Here is a 20,950-nt window from a genome sequence, read left to right as displayed (position 1 = left end):
GCATTTTTGTTAAGCTGCCTATTGTGTTTGAGCAGTATATAATTCCTTGTGAGAGAAATAAATGAATAGTGACCTTGCTAGATGGAGTCACTCCAACCTGATTATGGAGCTTGGCTCTTTCTCTTTCTCTTTCTCTTTCTCTTTCTCTTTCTCTTTCTCTTTCTCTTTCTCTTTCTCTTTCTCTTTCTCTTTCTCTCCCTCATGCACATGAACACACACATTTGCACTCTCTCGTTCTTGCTCTCTTTAAGTAAAAAGTAGTAAGTGAAGATCCTGCGTTAGTGATTTGTTGCTTTATTATTTGCCATGCAGGCAAGGAGATTCTACAGCAATAGAGGAGTTAGGAAAAGAACAGAAGAGGGGGAAATGAGACAGCCCCCAGTGACACCACTGGAAATGCCTGATAGTCAAAGAGACAACAAGAGGGGTGAACAACAAGAGGGGTAAACAACAATAAAGGAGGAAGGTACATAGGTTGCAGCACTGAGCTCAGCAAGGTGAGCGCAGGGAGTGGTCCGAGAATCCATTGCTTGTGGTAGTGGCGGCGGCGATGCCTTGCACTGGGTTTATTCAGCACTTGCATTCCATCGGGGAGCGGCTTGAGTTCTCACGGAAGGAATCCAGAGGAGCACGTGGAATCGCAGCAGGACGGGCAGGGGGAGCAGGGGGAGCAGAGGCACTGACTGCAAGAGCAGTGGCACCAGGCATACTGGTCTCAGCATCTTGGGTATCAGCAGCAGCTTCAGCAGGAGGGGTGGCAGCGCTGCCTGCAGCAGCATCAGGCGCAGCATCAGTGTCCACAGCAGCAGGGGAGGGGTAGCAGGTGTAGAAGCAACAGTGCCCGCAACAGCAAGGGTGGCAACAGCACTGGTGGCAGCAGCAAGGGCAGCAGCAGCAGCAAGGGGAGCCACAACAGGGGCAGCAGCACTGGTGGCAGCAGCAATGCTGGCAGCAGCAGGGGCAGCAGCAGTGCTGCTGGCAACAACAAGGGGAGCAGCAGCACTGGTGGCAGCAGCAGGGGGAGCCGCAATGGGGACAGCAGCACTGGTGGCAGCAGCAATGCTGGCAGCAGCAGGGGGAGCAGCAGTGTTGCTGGCAACAGCAAGGGGAGCAGCAGCAGTGGTGGCAGCAGCAGGGGCAGCAGCAGCACTGGTGGCAACAGCAGGGGGAGCAGCAGCACTGGTGGCAGCAGCAGGGGGAGCAGCACGACATCTTTGCAATGGGGAAGGGAGGTGCAACTGAAAGAAATGAACCAGTCAGACACATCAAATTCCTCATATGTTGAAAGAAAGAGGTGGTTTCTCTCTGCCGGATTTGAGACTATATTATGAAGCGCCCTGTCTATGTTGGTTAAGGGATTGGACATTGTCGGCTGCCATTGTCCAAGGTTTTGATCTGATGTCTCCATGGCTATCCATCTAGAGCAGTGTTTCCCAGCCTTGGGTCCCCAGCTGTTTTTGGACAACAATTCCCATCATCCCTGACCACTGGGCTTGCTAGCTAGGGATGTTGGGATTTGTAGTCCAAAAGTAGTTGGAGACCCAAGGACAGGAAACACTGAGGTAAAGCCTTCTTCTTGAGAACCAGTGTGGAAGCACAGAATCTGGATTTTTGCCTGGTTATACCCTGGGCTATTTCCCACATTATGTGGGAAGAGAACCAGGGTCAATAACAATCGTAAAACTAATAGTGTAAGCCTTTGAGAAAACCAGGATTATCGGAGTGCTGCTCAAGATCTTAGTTCTCCTGCAATCAAGGAAACCTCAATACTAAACAAACCTTGCAATAAGACTCACCTTCTTCAGCAGGTGTTGGTACGGATGTTTGATCCAGTGAGAGAATGAATCTCTCCTGGATGGTGGGACTTTTTATACATCTCGGTGCATCCTTCCTCAATGAGTGAGGCTCTACTTAAGAATGACTAGGCTTTCATTAAAGTTCAGCAGTTGGCCTCTGTCACACCGACATCCAGTGTGTTGTCATCTTTGACTGTGTTCACATCCTTCATTTTAAACTGTGTGTAATTAAAACTATTTCCCAGTAGCAAATCCTTAATTCCTACCCTTCAGTAGGAATTACATTGACATGAATGGAGATCATGTGAATTTCTTCCCGTGATATAGTGCCTAAGGATTTTTAGACTTGCTGCTGGGGAGCACGGAAATCTTTTTATCACGCTAGTTATCTATATTTTTCTTTCTTTGTATTACACATGGCACATATAAGGCACCTGTGGATACTGAATATCAGACCACGACCTGATAAACCAGGGTTCAGTTCCCCACTTGGTTATGAAGATTGCCGGCTGTGACATTGGGCCAGTCACTGCCTCTCAGCCTGAACTAACTGAGGAATGAGAGAACCAAGGGTGGGATATACATGCAACCTAGACAGCCTCTTAAAAAGCAGAGACATCACCTTGCCGACAAAGGTCCATATAGTTAAAGCTATGGTTTTCCCAGTAGTGATGTATGGAAGTGAGAGCTGGACCATAAAGAAGGCTGATCGTCGAAGAATTGATGCTTTTGAATTCTGGTGCTGGAGGAGACTCTTGAGAGTCCCATGGACTGCAAGAAGATCAAACCTCTCCATTCTGAAGGAAATCAGCCCTGAGTGCTCACTGGAAGGACAGATCCTGAAGCTGGGGCTCCAAGACTTTGGCCACCTCATGAGAAGAGACGACTCCCTGGAAAAGACCCTGGTGTGGGGAAAGATGGAGGGCGCAAGGAGAAGGGGACAACAGAGGACAAGATGGTGGGACTGTTCTCGAAGCTACCAGCATGAGTTTGACCAAACTGCGGGAGGCAGTGAAAGACAGGAGTGCCTGGTGTGCTCTGGTCCATGGGGTCACGAAGAGTCAGACACGACTAAACAACTAAACAACAACAACAACAACAACAACATACATGCAACAAACAAACTAATAAAGTGTTTTTCGTATGTCATAAAGTATGGTGGACCCAGATCACTATTCTTCTACTTTGCAGTTGTAGCATGTATCTAACAGCTTTACAAATATTTGTGATGAGATGGATGAATGTAGGAACATCACACGTGTTCCTCACAATGGTCAAGGGCCTAAGGGTTTTATTAATGAAAAACCTCCTGACTTCTTACCAGTTGTCTCCTGGGGTCATCTGTTTCACCGTAATAAATTTAATGAACGGCTGAACACACATGAATGGCATGTCTCACTTAAAACAAATAAGAGAGAGAGAACGTAACCATTGTAAGACTGGACATGGGTTGAGCAATTAGGATGGGATTTTGCGATCCAGTACGTGGCTTTTAAAAGCACATGATTAAATCAAATAAACAAGTAATATTCAGTGTTATGTTGGAGGGGATGCCAGGAAACAGGGAATTATGTTCACATGTGGTGGGGGTGTAAATATGTACAATTGTTTTGGCAAAGGGTGTTTAAGGAGATAACAGAAATCACTGGGTTAAAGCTGACCAAAAGTCCAAAGGTAGCATTATTATCAATTTACAATGGGGTGGAAGGTTCGCAGGCTATGAAGGAATTGCTCACAAATTTACTGACAGCTGCACAAAATATTATAGCTAGGAAGTGGAAGGGGCAAGCAGAATAAAAAATAGAAGAAAGGTATAAAGAGGTCTGGGATATAGCTATTAATGATAAATTAACTTGATATGGAGGGTGTTTGTTGAATTTGTATTGTTAAAATGGAAAGGGGTCAGACCATCGTAAGTGGTATTGAAATTTGAGATGTTGGATAGTTAAAATGGAATTGTCTCAGTGGTGGGGTTGTTGTTGTTGTTTAGTCATTTAGTCGTGTCTGACTCTTCGTGACCCCATGGACCAGAGCATGCCAGGCACTCCTGTCTTCCACTGCCTCCGGCAGTTTGGTCAAACTCATGCTGGTAGCTTCAAGAACACTGTCCAACCATCTCATCCTCCGTCGTCCCCTTCTCCTTGTGCCCTCCATCTTTCCCAGCATCAGGGCCTTTTCCAGGGAGTCTTCTCTTCTCATGAGGTGGCCAAAGTATTGGAGCCTCAGCTTCAGGATCTGGCCTTCCAGTGAGCACTCAGGGCTGATTTCCTTCAGAAAGGATAGGTTTGATCTTCTTGCAGTCCATGGGACTCTCAAGAGTCTCCTCCAGCACCAGAATTCAAAAGCATCCATTCTTCAGTGATCAGCCTTCTTTATGGTCCAGCTCTCACTTCCATACATCACTACTGGGGAAACCATAGCTTTAACTATACAGACCTTTGTCAGCAAGGTGATATCTCTGCTTTTTAAGATGCTGTCTAGGTTTGTCATTGCTTTTCTCCCAAGAAGCAGGCGTCTTTTAATTTTGTGACTGCTGTCACCATCTGCAGTGAACATGGAGCCCAGGAAAGTAAAATCTCTTACTGCCTCCATTTCTTCCCCTTCTATTTGCCAGGAGGTGATGGGCCCAGTGGCCATGATCTTGGGTTTTTTGATGTTGAGCTTCAGGCCATGTTTTGTGCTCTCCTCTTTCACCCTCATTTATTCTTATTTATTTATGATTATTACTTTGTCAAAATAAAATAAAAAAGTTTTAAGAAAGCACATGTTTAGAGGAACTTAAATTTGGACAACTTTAACATGTTCTATACTGGGCTTCCCTTCATGAAGAAAGTCTCCAACGGTTTCTTCGCTGAGGTGCAACCAAGAGACTGACTTCTGCCCATGTTCACATTTCTAGGTCGGCTTCCTTTGGCCTCCAAGATCAATTCAATTCTGTAGGCAGGTGCATTATATCACACATGAGAGTAGCAAATAACCAGACTTGTGCAACAGTGATGGAATAAAATCAGGCCAGATCTTTATTGACAGCAGCAGGCAGGGCAAGAGTTGGGATGTTGTTTGCGCCAGGATCTGTTCATCATTCCACAAAAACCCCATGTTGATGAAATGGGCTCACTGGGTTTGGACCACCCCAAACCCATTCCATGGGAGTCAGCCAGTGTTGAACCTTGCTGTGGTGCAAGTCAAGCAAGCAAGGTATCACTGAGTGACCAGGGTGCAGATTCCAACCAGGCAAACAACGTTTTCCCACCTAACAAAAGGAGGTCATAATTTCACTGAGAAAAAGGTGGACGGGGGTGGGGGGAATCAACCAAGTGCCAATCTAGTTGAGGGGGGGATCATTTCTGCCCCTGCCAACCAGTGACCCAAAATTGCTCAGTGAAAGTTCTAACCTGAGGATGGGCAGGCAGGAAGCTCTTGAGGCAAAAAGGAGCTGAGCTGTATCCGAAGCAGCCTCACATAGGCTTTACCCTCTTTCCCATGAGCCCATCGCATGGGCAAGACTCTGGACAAAATCTTGCCCCATATTTTGCTGCAATCTATGGGTCCCAGCGGGACACGGGTGGCGCTGTGGGTTAAACCACAGAGCCTAGGACTTGCCGATCGGAAGGTCAGTGGTTTGAATCCCTGCGACGGGGTGAGCTCCCATTGCTCGGTCCCTGCTCCTGCCAACCTAGCAGTTCGAAAGCATGTCAAAGTGCAAGTAGATAAATAGGTACCGCTCCAGCGGGAAGGTAAACAGCATTTCCGTGCGCTGCTCTGGTTCACCAGAAGCGGCTTAGTCATGCTCGCCACATGACCCGGAAGCTGTCTGCAGACAAACGCCGGCTCCCTCGGCCTGTAAAGCGAGATGAGCGCCGCACGCCCAGAGTTGGCCATGACTGGACATAATGGTCAGGGGTCCCTTTACCTTTAACTTTATGGGTCCCAGTATGAAGGAAGGATGTGGCAATGACATGCCAAGGGGAAGTTGGTTCTAAGGATGAATTGAAGGGGTGATAAATGTGACACTGCCATGGGGTTCCTCCCCCTCAAACAGTTCCAATGTAGACACATCTTTTGATCTGGGCAGTGTTGACCATGTGATTACTTTCAAGAACAATTTATGCTCATCCCAAGTTTTGACTTTGTTAGAGAAATCAACAAAGTTTGGCTTCAGGAAATTAATTGTGTTAGTTTGGGACCAGTTCTCCAATCTGTTAGGGGCATTTTGAGTCCTGATTCTGACTTCTGTGGCATTAGCTACCCCTCCCAGTTTGAATGAGCATCCCCTCACTTTCTTCACCCAAGGCATTTGTAAAGATGTTGAACAACAACAGGCCCAGGACAGAACTCTGCAGAACTCCACTTGCATTTTTTTCCCCTGCAGGATGTTCTGGAAACATTAGCGAGACTCTTTAGATATGATCAGTCAACTAGCTACGAATCCATTATAAAGTAACTTGGTCCAGCCCACATTTTATCAGCTTCTCCATCAAAATATAATGGAGGGCTTTGTCATCTGAGAACTTCTGTTTGCAAAAGAGCTTTCCTACCACTAAGCTACATGCCTTCCCTTGGGGACTAAATTCTATGAATAGCTGGCCACAGATTCTCCAGCCTGTCCTTAAAGCAATATAACTGCCACGAGGGACTTTGTCAAAAGCCTAACTGAAATCAAGACACACTATGACCACAGCATTCCCCTGATCCACCAAGCTTATACAGTGGTACCTCGGGTTACATACACTTCAGGTTACATACACTTCAGGTTACAGACTCCGCTAACCCAGAAATAGTACCTCAGGTTAAGAACTTTGCTTCAGGATGAGAACAGAAATCAGGCAGCAGTGATGCAGCAGCAGTGGGAGGCCCCATTAGCTAAAGTGGTGTTTCAGGTTAAGAATAGTTTCAGGTTAAGAACGGACCTCTGGAATGAATTAAGTTCTTAACCTGAGGTACCACTGTAAATCTAATAAAAAATGAAATGAGATTCATCTGGCATGAATTGTTTTTGAGATATCTTAGTTGCATATTAAGATCCCCAGGAGCTTCCCAATAAATAAAGACACAATTGACATGGAATTTAGTTTTAGGTTATTGGCATAATTTTGGCCACAACTTTATTGATTACAGATAGTGAGTGGTTTGTAGAGAGGGTGGGTGGGTGATCTGGTGCACAAAGTGAAAGAGAAATCTCTATGCAACATGCAGTGGTATATAAAGGTCCCTCGGTTAATACACAAAATTTCCCATTGGCTAGATCTGCCTAGCAACGAGGGACCACCAATTGGGTTGTTGTGGCTATTCAATCACTCCCACCCACACAAACAGTGAGGTAAGTCCTGATGATCTCACCACAACACGTGCCCTCTGTGAGGAGGACTCGATTAATCATAGAATGCTTTTCTAAGTGTTCACAGACCAACCATTTAATTATATGTTAAATAGGACGTTTCTAGGACTTTTCCTGATACTGCTCTCAAGCTGACCAGTCAGCAGTTACCTGGGTCTTCTTCTGTCCTCTCCCACCCCCCTTTTGAAGATGGGAACGCCATCTGGCCTTCTCTAGTCTGCAGGGACCTCATGTTTTCTCCAAGAATTCTCAAAAATTATGGACAGAGGCTTTGTGGTTATATCTGCAAGCTCCTTCAGCACAGCTCATCAGGCCTTGCCATTTTTAATCCATTTATAGTAGTGTTCCCTTGCCACCACTTTTCCTACCTGAGGCTGCAGCTCCCTCTTTGCACCATTTATCATGTTTGCAGGTTGAGTACAGCTTTCATTTTAGGTGAGGGAGAGAGCAACATAGGTGTTGAGCAGTCCTGTTTTGCCTCTGCCACCCAATAGCTATTCTTCATCTTATCCATGCACAGGAACTACTACTTCCGTGTCCTTCCTCTTCTTCAAACACAGCCAAAGAAGCCTCTTTTATAATTCTTAACCTCTCTAAGAAGACTGGGCTCATTCTGAGCTTCAGCCTGCCTGACCTTTATCCTGCAACTGTTCACTACTTGTGTATTCCCTTCCGATATGATTCCCCCTTTCTTCCATTTAGTACACATGCCCTTCTGGAATCCTAGATCATCTGTTTACACTTAGACATCCACACTGGTTTCTTTAGATGCCTCCAACTTTTCTTTCTTTTTGGTATTGTCTGCATTTGTACCTTCAATATTTCAGCTTTAAAAAACTCCCATCCCTCCTGGACTCCCTTCTCTTTGAGTTTTCCTGACCATGGGATCTCAGCCAGCAGTTACTTTAGCTTTTTGAAATCAGCCCTCTTAAAGCCAAAGTACATGTCCAAATACATCCAGATTTCCCTTGTCTGTGTATCATAAAACCCAAAAGGACATGACCAGTTCCTTCCAAGGTCTCCAGTAATTCCAATTCAAAGATCAATTCCTGCCTATTGGTGACGACCAGGTCCAATATAGATGATTTCCTGGTTGCTTCCTCCACCTTCTGGGCAATGAAACGTTCAGCGAAGCAATGGAGAAATTTGAGAAGAAATCTCAAAGGAGATGGGGTGGTCGAAACAGTTGCTTTCATCAACATTATCAAAATATATTAGGCTGGATCCATGAGTAGCACTCAATGTGATGTAGTTTAAATAATCATGTCTTCCCTTTTATAGCCATCCAATCAGTGTGATTTGCAGGAGAAAGATCAGGGATCCCAACTTGAATAAAATATTGTGGAGGCCTAGATATGCCCCACCCCACATGAATGCACACACACCATTTGAATGGCAATGCCCCTCAACTTGGGGGAGCCCAGCCCCCTAAAATATTTTCTTGTGGGGGCTTCATAGGAGTTGGCTCCTATGAGACAGTGAATCCTGCACATAACACCTATCAGGAAATCCCTACAACACACTGATTAAATCAGGTTTCATGTGTGGCAGCACCTATTTTTAGAACTCTCTGCCGTTACATGCCAGACAGGTGCTTCTGAAGGGAATGTGTCCCAGATCTCAGACAAAGGACCTTGCTCTTCCTTGTGTTTGCTACACCCATTAATTCAAGGAGAGATAATAGCTAGTGAACCTGGAATGTTATGTGTGTCATGCATGTGCCCTTCCAATGAGCTATGGCCCCCTTCCAAATACTGTATGTGGGATGGAGATGTGCTCCTCAAGAACTCAGCTTCTGATCCTTACTGGCCCAGCAGCCCTTCAGCTGGAGATGCGTGCCAAGCAGATGACTTATGCAGGATCTATGACACATTCCCCATCTCTAGGAAAAGGAACACAAGAACACTCTACTGTGCTTTAGAATCTTTATTAAATGCCATATGAACATATTTCTCCCTCATAGAGGAGTTATTCAAAGAGATGAAAAGAGAATGACCCCCAGGACCACCATGATGATAAAGAGAAGACAACTGGCATGCCTCCTTGAAGGAAAACAAAGCAAAGTAAGAAGGAGATGAGAAGAATCCAGGGTTGTAGAAGGAGGCAGGAATAAATTTAAGGCACAGAAACAGATGAATCCAAGGAGTCCACCAGCATGGAGGAGGCAGCAGCTCTCAACACTTCACTGAACTTCTTCAGCAGCAGCCTTGCTTAGGATAGCAGCAACAGGAACCACAGCCGCAAGAGTTGCAGCAGCAGGGGGAACAGCAGCAGCAGGAAGGAGAGCAGCAACAGCAAGGAGTGCAGCAACAGGAAGGACTGCAGCAGCAGCAGCAGGGGCAGCAGCAGCACTTGCAGCAGCAGGGAGAGCAGCAACAATTGGAGCAGCAGGACATCTTAGCGGTGGAGAGGGAAGGTATTGCTGAAAGGATTCAAGGGATTTCTCATTAAGCAAACACAACACACTATTAAGGACACCTTAGATATCCAAACATTACACCTTGAGACCAACATGAAATGTATGTTTAAAGTTTGCTTTAAATGCATAAGTGGCCTCTTCTGAGTCTCCCTTGGGAACTCACTGGAAGTCAGGTAAACACATCTGGGAGGAGGCTCTCTGAGCCCCCAACATCCTATTAGGCAACAGATGACATGCTTGGCAGAAAAAAGACTATCTTAGATCCTGTGCAACACAATACTAGGCAAACATTTTAGTCCTACAATGCTGCAAGAATACAGGCCTAAAGGCAAGATCCCAACTTCTCTTTGAATCAATAAAGACATGTGTTGTAAGAAATGGGGTTTCCAAGAGAAAAGTAGGTTTTGAATTCGTATTAGCATCTAAGAAATTACGCTTTTCTCCATGCACACCTCCTCATGCGGCAGGAGGCCAGGATTGGTCACCAAGAATAAGAAATATAGTGAACCAGTTTCATTGCAAAACCAGAGCTCTTAGACTACATCCTCCAGACCTGAAGCTCTCTTGAAATCTAAGGAACCAAAAGAATGAAGACAGAACATACCTTTTTCAGTGATAAAATTTGTGTGGATGTTGGATCCAGTAAGTGAGTGAAGAACTCCTGAATGATGGGCCTTTATATACACCTCTGTGTATCCTTCCGCAAGCAATTATACACCACCCAATGATGACGAGGTCTTCATTAAAAGTCCTCTACCACACAATCATCTGGTGCGTGATTTTTGACTTTGTCCACATCCGTCCATTTTTAAAGGCAGGCTATTAAAGCTACTTGGCAGCTGCAACACTGTAATTCCCAGTTCTGTCCAAAGGGGGCACTTATGGAATTGTTTTAAATCAATTATGTTGAGATGAACAGGCATCATATGTGTTTCTCTCTGAGATCTGATGCCATAGGGTATTAGTTTTTAGATTGTTGACCCATGGACACAACCTTTAGGCCATTCTTTCTTAGTACATCATGCAACATGTACTCAGGGCAGGCCCATTAAAGTTCATAAACATGGCTGACTTTGGTTTATTCATTTCAGTGCTACTACTCTAAGTAGAACTTCTGGATACAAGCCAATTACTTTTGCATGGCTCAGATGTCTGGTGCAAATTAGGCTGTGATATTCTTTCCGTGTGACAGAATCCTGGAAGACAGGCATCAGAGGCAGCCCAAATGTTTTACAGTAGTCTAGCACTTAATTTTTGCCGTAGTAAAGATTTGTGAAAGCCACATATTAAATCAAAAAAATGGGACTGCTGTTGTTCACCCTCCTGGTCAGCTAACCAAACAGCCACAATATGGTGTCAAATGCTATTCACGTTTGCTCATTGCTGATAAATATGTGTTATGATGATCAGATAACAAGTCCCATGGATCCAAACGTCAGATCCTTAGAGTTTGGGCTAGGAGGTAGAGTCAGAAGATCCGATGGTATTTCCTGGTAAAAGAAGGTGTTGGATCACAATGAGAAATTCCACGGCACCCATTCATCTCAGCGTAATTATTTTTAAAAACAGTCCCATAACTGCCCCTTTAATCAGGGCTGAGAATTACAGTGTTTCCAGAATGCAGTTTTAATCATATTCTTTAAAAGGGTTGTGTGTGTGTGTGTGTGTGTGTGTGTGTGTACAGTCAGAAGTCATGCCCCAGATGATGGTGTGGGGGAAGCATCAAGGTTTAATGCAGACCATTTAATTCTTCCGTTGCGCATCATGGATTGTGAAAGGGTTGACAGAGGTATATAAAAAGGTCCACCTTGTTGGAATACTTCATCAACACACTGGATCCAATATCCTCACAGCACCTCCTAAACTGAACAAAGGTAAGCTCGTTCCAATGTTTATGCATTCTTCCTATTTATTGCAGGGGAACTAAAGGTCTGAGGGAGGTCAGTGACTCTGGTCTTGTGAAATGCATCTGAATCAAACGCACAGGAGCCAACAGTCTCACAATTTGGATTCTGTTAGCATTTCAGATTTCAGCATCTCAACCGGCATATTTTAATACATAGATGAAAAGTGGTTTAAATAACAGGCTCCTTGTAGGTTCTTTGGGTTTTACCTGATGGGATCATCTAATTATCTCTTCAACATATCTGCGTGATGGACGCTACATTTTCATAACTTGTAGTTTTGAGGACTGATCATTTCCTCTGCCTCTGGGCTGGTGAATGGAGTCATTATTACACTAGTGACTTCCCTAGAGATGTAAAATTCTTCTCTTATCAACTGAGGAGGAATATTTCACCCATGATATATTTCAAATATACATCTAAAATTACTGATATCTAGAACATTAAAAGGTGACACATGAAAATGATCCTTTGATTTCCTGCAGCTCAAGCTTCATTCTCTTCCTCAAGATGTCCTGCTGTTGCCAGTGTGGCTGCTCCCCTTGCTGCTGCAAGCAGTGCTGCTGTTCCCCCTGCTGCGGCTGTGGCTGTTGCAAGCAGTGTTGCTGCTCCCCCTGTTGTTGCAAGCAGTGTTGCTGCTCCCCCTGCTGCTGCTGTTCCCCCTGCTGTGGTTCCGGGTGCTGTGGGTCTTCCTGCTGTGGCTGCAAATGCTGCTATCCTAAGCAATGCAAATGCTGAAGAACCCCAAGGGAAGCTCTGAATGTTTACAGGGAATCTACAGTTTATAGTCCATCGAATAATCCCACCACCATGAGTGCTGGCTTCAAGGGCTACTTCTTAATTCCTTACATTCAGACTTTATATCTGTCTGGAATGTCCTTAATCATCAAGTGGTGTCTTCCTCTCCTCTTCTTGTTCTTTCCTCTTTGACTCGCCTGGATGTTCTCCTAGGAGCCATCTCTAACAAGGCATTTCCCATGGTGCCATCATGACTCTCTCAATGTGTGTGACTATTTCTCTTTCTCTCTCTTCTACATTTCTAATTCTTCTTTTATTGTACAATCTACCTGCTTGCACAGCTACTAATAAATGGCAAACCGTCTCCTAAAGTCTTGTTTTATCTTTGCCTTAAATTGAGTAGAGGGGAGGCTCAATGTGTGTGAGCTGCCCCTGCTTTGGATGTACATCATACCCCACCCCAATCGATGGCACTGAATGATCCAGGGGGGGGGGGGTTGGGGAAAATGCACTGCTGCTTGAGTTATTAAAGGGCTACTCCAAGATGATGTAGGTAGATGATTCTGGGGTAGGTGGACCAACCATGTCATTGGACCATTCACATATATGGTATAGAAGCAATAACAGAGCAACTGTTCTGTAAACAGAATGCCCAAGGTTCAGCCACTGACATCTCCAGTTAGAAAAATCTCAAGCAGCAGTGTTGCCCACTTTCAATCTCTGCTTACATTCTTCCTGAAGACATCTCAATGGAGTCGCTGTAGGACACTGTACAGTAGTGGGCTAGTTGGTCATTTGGAGGGGTCTACTTCTGTCCTTATGACTGCGTTCTAGGTCATTTAAGAACATACAAACATGTGGTTGGACTAGATGACTCTTGGCTCCCTTCCAACTCTAAGATTCTATGATTCTAAGAAGTGCTTACTCAATCAAATTAATGACCTGTCTAGTCCAGCATCCTGTCCTCACAATGGCGAGCCAAATGTCTATAGCAGGCATGTCCAACAGGTGGATGGTGATCATTGGTAGATCATTGGTTCCCCCAAAAGAAGCTGAACAACTGTGGCTCCCCTAAAAAAAGGTCAACATTTTACCTCCTCCCTGAAAAAACTCAACAACTTTGACTCAACCCCCCCCCCATGAGCCTTCCTCCTTCTTAAAAAAACTCAACAAATTTGACCTAAACCCCCCAAAAGGGGATAGATCACTGCCAGTTTTTAACTCTGTGAGTAGATCTCAGTCTATTGGGAGTTGGCCACCCCTGGCCTATAGTGCACAATCAGGATGCAAACACCAGAGCACTGTGGTTTCCATCAACTGGTATTAAGAACCATTACTGCCTAAAATTTGGAGACACGGCACAGCCATTGTGTTTGGTAACTCTGGGAGCTTCCACCTCCATGAATTTGTCTAATCCAGCTTTAAAGCCATCTAGGTTACTAGTCAACACTGCCTCCCGTGGGAACACATTTCATTGCTTTAGCTATGCACTGCATGAAGACCTTCTTCTTCTCTGGGATCTTCCAGCAGTCAGCTTTTAGACAATGAAAGGTAAAACACAGGAAAACGCAAACATTATCTTACATTGCCCCACATGATGAGAGGCTGGAAATTTACCTGGTAGGCTGAGGATAAGTACATTCAAATGGCTACTAGTTCAAATCAGCCTCAATATCCCTCTATCCTTCAATTATTTAACAAAATAGTACTCCCAAAATTCCAATATTCTACCTATTTTGCATGGAGGCATTTCATTATAAGATGGACACTGACTGGCATCAGCTCTCTGGAGATGAACTTAGACCTTTCTGCATGCAAAATAGCTGCTCTACCACAGAGCTTTGATCCTTCCTTCCTAAATGCCCTTTGGGGTTTCCTCCCAATTCTATGATTCTATTATTCTATCAATTTCTGATGGCAGGTTCTCCATCTCCAGCCCATCATCACTACAACTGCCATGGGGGACTTTCTCCAAAGCCTTAGTTAAATCAAGGTACACTATTTCCACAGCAGCCTCGTCATCCACCAAGCTCGTAAATCTATCCAAAAAAGAATTGAGATTCACCTAGCATGAACATTTTTTATTTTTTTTGAGAAATCCATGTTGAGTGTTAATAATCGCAGCAGCCTTTTCTATGTGCTCATAGGTCAACTGTTTAATTATATGTGCTATAATCTTTCCTGGTATCGACGTCACGTTGTCCAGTCTGTAGCTACGTGAGTCTTCTCCCCACATACAAACTATTTGAAGATGGGAACAGCATCTGCCCTTGTCCAGTCTGCAGGGATCTCACATTTCCTCCATGGATTCTCAAAAATTATGGACGAGGCTCTGTGGTTATATCTGCAGGCTCCTTTAGTACCCCTGGGCACAGCTCATCAGGCCTTGCCAATTTGAATCCATTTAAAGTAGCTAGGTGTTCCTTTGTCACCTATTTTCCTATCTGAGGCTGCAGTTCCTTCCTTGCACCTTTTATTCTGTTGTCACCAGGTTGAGTTCTGTTTTAATTTTAAGTGACAGGAGGGACAGTGTAGGGGTTGAGCAGTTTCACCTCCTTCACCCAATAGCATTTCTTTCTCCTCTTCACCCAGAGGACATACTGCTTGCTTGTTCTTCAAACATAGCTGATGAAACCACTTTTGTTATTTCATTCTGTCTTGCAAGACAGAGATCCTTCTGAGCTTTTGCTTGCCTGGCCTTCATCTTGCAACTGTTAGCCACTGGTGCATACCCATCCTTCATGTTTCTCATTTCCTCCATTTAGCAGATATGCCCTTCTGAAATCTCATCTCTTCTATAAGCTACTTATGCAGCCACACTGGTTTCTTTAGATGCCTCCAACTTTTCTTTCTTGTTGGTATTGTCTGCATTTGTTCCTTCAATATTTCAGCTTTAAGAAACTCTCATCCCTCCTGGACTCCCTTCTCTTTGAGTTTTTCTGACCATGGGATGTCACCCAGCAGTTACTTAAGATTTTTGAAATCAGCCCTCTTAAAGCCAAAGTACATGTCCAAATACATCCAGATTTCTTATATCTGTGTATCATGAAACCCAAGAGGACATGATCAGTTTCTTGCAAGGTCCCCTGTACTTCCTATTCAAAGATCAATTCCTGCCTATTGGTGATGACTAGGTCTAGATGATTCCCTGGTTGCTTCCTTCACCTTCTGGGCAATGAAACAATCAGCAAAGCAATGGAGGAATTTGAGAAGAGATCTCAAAGGAGATGGGGTGGTCGAAACAGTTGCTTTCATCAACATTATCAAAATATATTAGGCTGGATCCACATGTAGCACTCAATATGATGCAGTTTAAATTATCACCTCTTCCCTTTTATAGCCATCCAATCAATGTGGTTTGCAGGAGTAAGATCAGGGATGCCAAGCTGAATAAAATGTTGTGGAGGCCTAGATATGCCCCACCCCACATGAATGCACACACACCATTTGAATGGCAATGCCCCTCAACTTGGGGGAGCCCAGCCCCCTAAAATATTTTCTTGTGGGAGCTTCGTAGGAGTTGGCTCCTATGAGACAGTGACTCCTGCACATAACACCTATCAGGAAATGCCTACAACACACTGATTAAATCCGGTTTTATGTGTGGCAGCACCTATTTTTAGAACTCTCTGCTGTTACATGCCAGACAGGTGCTTCTGAAGGGCATGTGTCCCAGATCTCAGACAAAGGACCTTGTTCTTCCTTGTGTTCACTACACCCATTAATTCAAGGAGAGATAACAGCTAGTAAACCTGGGATGTTATGTGTGTCATGCATGTGCCCTTCCAATGAGCTATGGCCCCCTTCCAAATACTGTATGTGAGATGCAGATGTGCTCCTCAAGAACTCAGCTTCTGATCCTTACTGGCCCAGCAGCCCTTCAGCTGGAGATACTTGCCAAGCAGATGACTTATGCAGAATCTATGACACAGTCCCCATTTCAAGGCAAAGGAACACAAGAACACTCTACTGTGCTTTAGAATCTTTATTAAATGCCATATGAACATATTATCTGCCCCCCATAGAGGAGTTATTCAAAGAGATGAAAAGAGAATGACCCCCAGGACCACCATGATGATAAAGAGAAGACAACTGGCATGCTTCCTTGAAGGAAAACAAAGCAAAGTAAGAAGGAGATGAGAAGAATCCAGGGTTGTAGAAGGAGGAAGGAATAAACTTAAGGCACAGAAACAGAGGAATCCAAGGAGTCCACCAGCATGGAGGAGGCAGCAACTTTCAACGCTTCACTGAACTTCAGCAGCAGCAGCCTTGCTTAGGATAGCAGCAACAGGAACCACAGCCGCAAGAGTTGCAGCAGCAGGGGGAAGAGCAGCAGCAGGAAGGAGAGCAGCAACAGCAAGGAGTGCAGCAACAGGAAGGACTGCAGCAGCAGCAGGGGCAGCAGCAGCACTTGCAGCAGCAGGGAGAGCAGCAACAATTGGAGCAGCAGGACATCTTAGCGGTGGAGAGGGAAGGTATTGCTGAAAGGATTCAAGGGATTTCTCATTAAGCAAACACAACACAATATTAAGGACACCTTAGATATCCAAACATTACAGCTTAAGACCAACGTGAAACGTATGTTTAAAGTTTGCTACACATTGCATCAAGGAAAGGAATGCATAAACTGGCCTCTTCTGAGTCTCCCTTGGGAACTCACTGGAAGTCAAGCTAACATATCTGAGAGGAGGCTCTCTGAGCCCCCAACATCCTATTAGGCAACTGATGACATGCTTGGCAGAAAAAAGGCTATCTTAGATCCTGTGCAACACAATACTAGGCAAACATTTTAGTCCTACAATGCTGCAAGAATACAGGCCTAAAGGCAAGATCCCAACTTCTCTTTGAATCAGTAAAGACATGTGTTGTAAGAAATGGTGTTTCCAAGAGAAAAGTAGGTTTTGAATTAGAATTAGCATCTAAGAAATTATGCTTTTCTCTATGCACACCTCCCCATGTGGCAGGAGGCCAGGATTGGTCACCAAGAATAAGAAATATAGTGAACCAGTTTCATTGCAAAACCAGAGCTGTTAGACTACATCCTCAAGACCTGAAGCTCTCTTGAAATCTAAGGAACCAAAAGAATGAAGACAGAACATACCTTTTTCAGTGATAAAATTTGTGTGGATGTTGGATCCAGTGAGTGAGTGAAGAACTCCTGAATGATGGGCCTTTATATACACCTCTGTGTATCCTTCCGCAAGCAATTATACACCACCCAATGATGACGAGGTCTTCATTAAAAGTCCTCTACCACACAATCATCTGGTGCGTGATTCTTGACTCTGTCCACATCCGTCCATTTTTAAAGGCAGGCTATTAAAACTATTTGGCAGTTGCAACACTGTAATTCCCAGTTCTGTCCAAAGGGGGCACTTATGGAATTGCTTTAAATCAATTATGTTCAGATGAACAGGCATCATATGTGTTTCTCTCTGAGATCTGATGCCATAGGGTATTAGTTTTTAGATTGTTGACCCATGGACACAACCTTTAGGCCATTCTTTCTTAGTACATCATGCAACATGTACTCAGGGCAGGCCCATTAAAGTTCATAAACATGGCTGACTTTGGTTTATTCATTTGAGTGCTACTACTCTAAGTAGAACTTCTGGATACAAGCCAATTACTTTTGCATGGCTCAGATGTCTGGTGCAAATTAGGCTGTGATATTCTTTCTGTGTGACAGAATCCTGGAAGACAGTCATCAGAGGCAGCCCAAATGTTTTACAGTAGTCTAGCACTTAATTTTTGCTGTAGTAAACATTTGTGAAAGCCACATAATAAATTAAAAAAAATGGGACTGCTGTTGTTCACCCTCCTGGTCAGCTAACCAAACAGCCACAATATGGTGGCAAATGCTATTCACGTTTGCTCATTGCTGATAAATATGTGTTATGATGATCAGATAACAAGTCCCATGGATCCAAACGTCAGATCCTTTGAGCTTGGGGCGGGAGGTAGAGTCAGAAGATCCGATGGTATTTCCTGGTAAAAGAAGGTGTTGGATCACAATGAGAAACTCCCATGGCACCCATTCATCTCAGCGTAATTATTTTTCAAAACAGTCCCATAACTGCCCCTTTAATCAGGGCTGAGAATTACAGTGTTTCCAGAATGCAGTTTTAATCATATTCTTTAAAAGGGTTGTGTGTGTGTGTGTGTGTGTGTGTGTGTGTGTGTACAGTCAGAAGTCATGCCCCAGATGATGGTGTGGGGGAAGCATCAAGGTTTAATGCAGACCATTTAATTCTTCAGTTGTGCTTCATGGATTGTGAAAGGGTTGACAGAGGTATATAAAAAGGTCCACCTTCTTGGAATACTTCATCAACACACTGGATCCAAGATCCACACAGCACCTCCTATACTGAACAAAGGTAAGCTCATTCCAATATTTATGCATTCTTCCTTTTCATTGCAGGGGAGCTGAAGGTCTGAGGGAGGCCAGTGACTCTGGTCTTGTGAAATGCATCTGAATCAAATGCACAGAGGCGCCAACAGTCTCACAATTTGGATTCTGTTAGCATTTCAGATTTCAGCATCTCAACCGGCATATTTTAATACATAGATGAGAAGTGGTTTAAATAACAGACTCCTTGTAGGTTCTTTGGGTTTTACCTGATGGGATCATGTAATTATCTCTTCAACATATCTGTGTGATGGATGCTACATTTTCATAATTTGTGTTTTTGAGCACTGACCATTTCCCCTGCCTCTGGGCTGTTGAATGGAGTCCTTATTACAGTGGTGACTTTCCTAGAGATATAAACTTCTCACATCAACTGAGGTAGAATATTTCACCCATGATATATTTCAAGCATACATATAAAATTACTGATATCTACAACAAAAAGGTAACATGTGGAAATAACAAGGGAACATGTCATACATATCAATCTGTGAGAGAATCAAGACTGCTTGTAAAGCCCTTTTGCTTTTATACTGGGGGACACACTGAGTTTCCTCTTAGATAAAGAGGGAAATGGCCCAGGATTTAGTGTGAAGGTAAAACCAATATTGAATTCTTGGTTGGACAGAATGCTCCATTTCAACACTTAACAGACAGACATTTCTCCCATATTTTATATGACATGAAAATCTTCGTGTAATGTAGGCAAATAATTTCAGCTCCCTCATGAGTAGGAGAAAAGGTATGTGAAATATGTAGTGCTTAATAAAAAGACAAGTAAAAGATGTCTTTAACACATCTAACAATTTAATGCTTAGTTAACTGGTGATCCCTTGATTTCCTGCAGCTCAAGCTTCCTTCTCTTCCTCAAGATGTCCAGCTGTTGCCAGTGTGGCTGCTCCCCTTGCTGCTGCAAGCAGTGCTGCTGTTCCCCCTGCTGCGGCTGTGGCTGTTGCAAGCAGTGTTGCTGCTCCCCCTGTTGTTGCAAGCAGTGTTGCTGCTCCCCCTGCTGCTGCTCTTCCCCCTGCTGTGGTTCCGGGTGTTGTGGATCTTCCTGCTGTGGCTGCAAATGCTGCTATCCCAAGCAGTGCAAATGCTGAAGAACCCCAAGGGAAGCTCTGAATGTTTACAGGGAATCTACACTTTATAGTCCATCGAATAATCCCACCACCATGAGTGCTGGCTACTTCTTAATTCCTGACATTCAGACTTTATATCTCTCTGGAATGTGCTTAATCCTCAAGTTGTGTCTTCCTCTCCTCTTCTTGTTCTTTCCTCTTTGACTCGCCTGGATGTTCTCCTAGGAACCATCTCTAACAAGGCATTTCCCATGATGCCATCATGGCACTCTCTATGTGTGTGACTCTTTCTCTTTTCTTTCTCGTCTACATTTCTAATTCTTCTTTTATTGTACAATCTACCTGCTTGCACGGCAACTAATAAAATGGCAAACCGTCTCCTAAAGTCTTGTTTTATCTTTACCTTAAATTGAGTTGAGGGGAGGCTCAATGTGTGTGAGCAGCCCCTGCTTTGGATGTACATCATACCCCACCCCAATCGATGGCATTGAATGATCCAGGGGGGTTGGGGAAAATGCACTGCCACTTGAGTTATTGAAGGGCTACTCCAAGATGATGTAGGTAGATGATTCAGGGGTAGGTGGACCAACCATGTCATTGGACCATTCACATATATGGTATAGAAGCAATAGCATAGGAACAGTTCTGTAAACAGAATGCCCAAGGTTCAACCACTGACATCTCCAGTTAGAAAATCTTCAGCAGCAGTGTTGCTCACTTCCAATCTTTGCTTGCATGCTTCCTGAAGACATCTGAATGGAGTCACTGTAGGACACTGTTCAGCAGTGGACTAGTTGGTCATTTGGATGAGTCTACTTCTGTCCTTATGACTGTGTTCCAGGTCATTTAAGACCATACAAACATGTGGTTGGACTAGATGACCCTCGGCTCCCTTCCAACTCTAAGATTTTATGATTCTGAGAAGAGCTTGCTCAGTCAGCTCAATGGCCGGTCTAGTCCAGCATCCTGTCCTCACAATGGCAAGACAGATTGCCCATAGTGCACAACCAGAACACAAACACTGTGTTCCAGGTCATTTAAGACCATACAAACATGTGGTTGGACTAGATGACCCTCGGCTCCCTTCCAACTCTAAGATTCTATGATTCTAAGAATTGCTTGCTCAATCAAATTAATGACCTGTCTAGTCCAGCATCCTGTCCTCACAATGGCGCGCCAAATGTCTATAGCAGGCATGTCCAACAGGTGGATGGTGATCATTGGTAGATCATTGGTTCCCCCAAAAGAAGCTGAACAACTGTGGCTC

General features: G+C 44.2%; 1 protein-coding gene and 3 long non-coding RNA genes across 4 annotated transcripts; 2 read left to right on the top strand and 2 right to left on the bottom strand.

The window, feature by feature from the left end:
• Positions 1-278: 278 nt before the first annotated feature.
• LOC310693844 (uncharacterized protein) lies at positions 279-3,188 on the bottom strand (the record flags this gene model as incomplete). Its single annotated transcript, XM_083476230.1, has 3 exons — positions 279-1,238; positions 1,797-1,851; positions 3,118-3,188. The coding sequence occupies 3 exons, from the start codon at positions 3,186-3,188 to the stop codon at positions 567-569; spliced, it is 798 nt and encodes a 265-aa protein (XP_083332356.1). The 3' UTR covers positions 279-566.
• A 5,857-nt stretch (positions 3,189-9,045) lies between these two features.
• Positions 9,046-10,198, bottom strand: LOC310695129. The gene is made up of 2 exons (XR_014519941.1): positions 10,158-10,198; positions 9,046-9,556 (listed from the first exon to the last, which is right to left on the bottom strand). It is a non-coding gene; the product is annotated as an uncharacterized lncRNA (long non-coding RNA).
• Positions 10,199-11,384: 1,186 nt separating this feature from the next.
• On the top strand, positions 11,385-12,566 carry LOC310694447. Its single transcript, XR_014519712.1, has 2 exons — positions 11,385-11,427; positions 11,943-12,566. It is a non-coding gene; the product is annotated as an uncharacterized lncRNA (long non-coding RNA).
• Positions 12,567-18,529: 5,963 nt separating this feature from the next.
• Positions 18,530-20,061, top strand: LOC310694381. The gene is made up of 2 exons (XR_014519641.1): positions 18,530-18,572; positions 19,452-20,061. It is a non-coding gene; the product is annotated as an uncharacterized lncRNA (long non-coding RNA).
• Positions 20,062-20,950: the final 889 nt, after the last annotated feature.

This window comes from Podarcis liolepis, assembly GCF_965112155.1.
Source record: "Podarcis liolepis genome assembly, chromosome: 15".
Lineage (NCBI taxonomy): Eukaryota > Metazoa > Chordata > Lepidosauria > Squamata > Lacertidae > Podarcis > Podarcis liolepis.
This window is presented reverse-complemented; position numbering and strand designations above follow the sequence as displayed.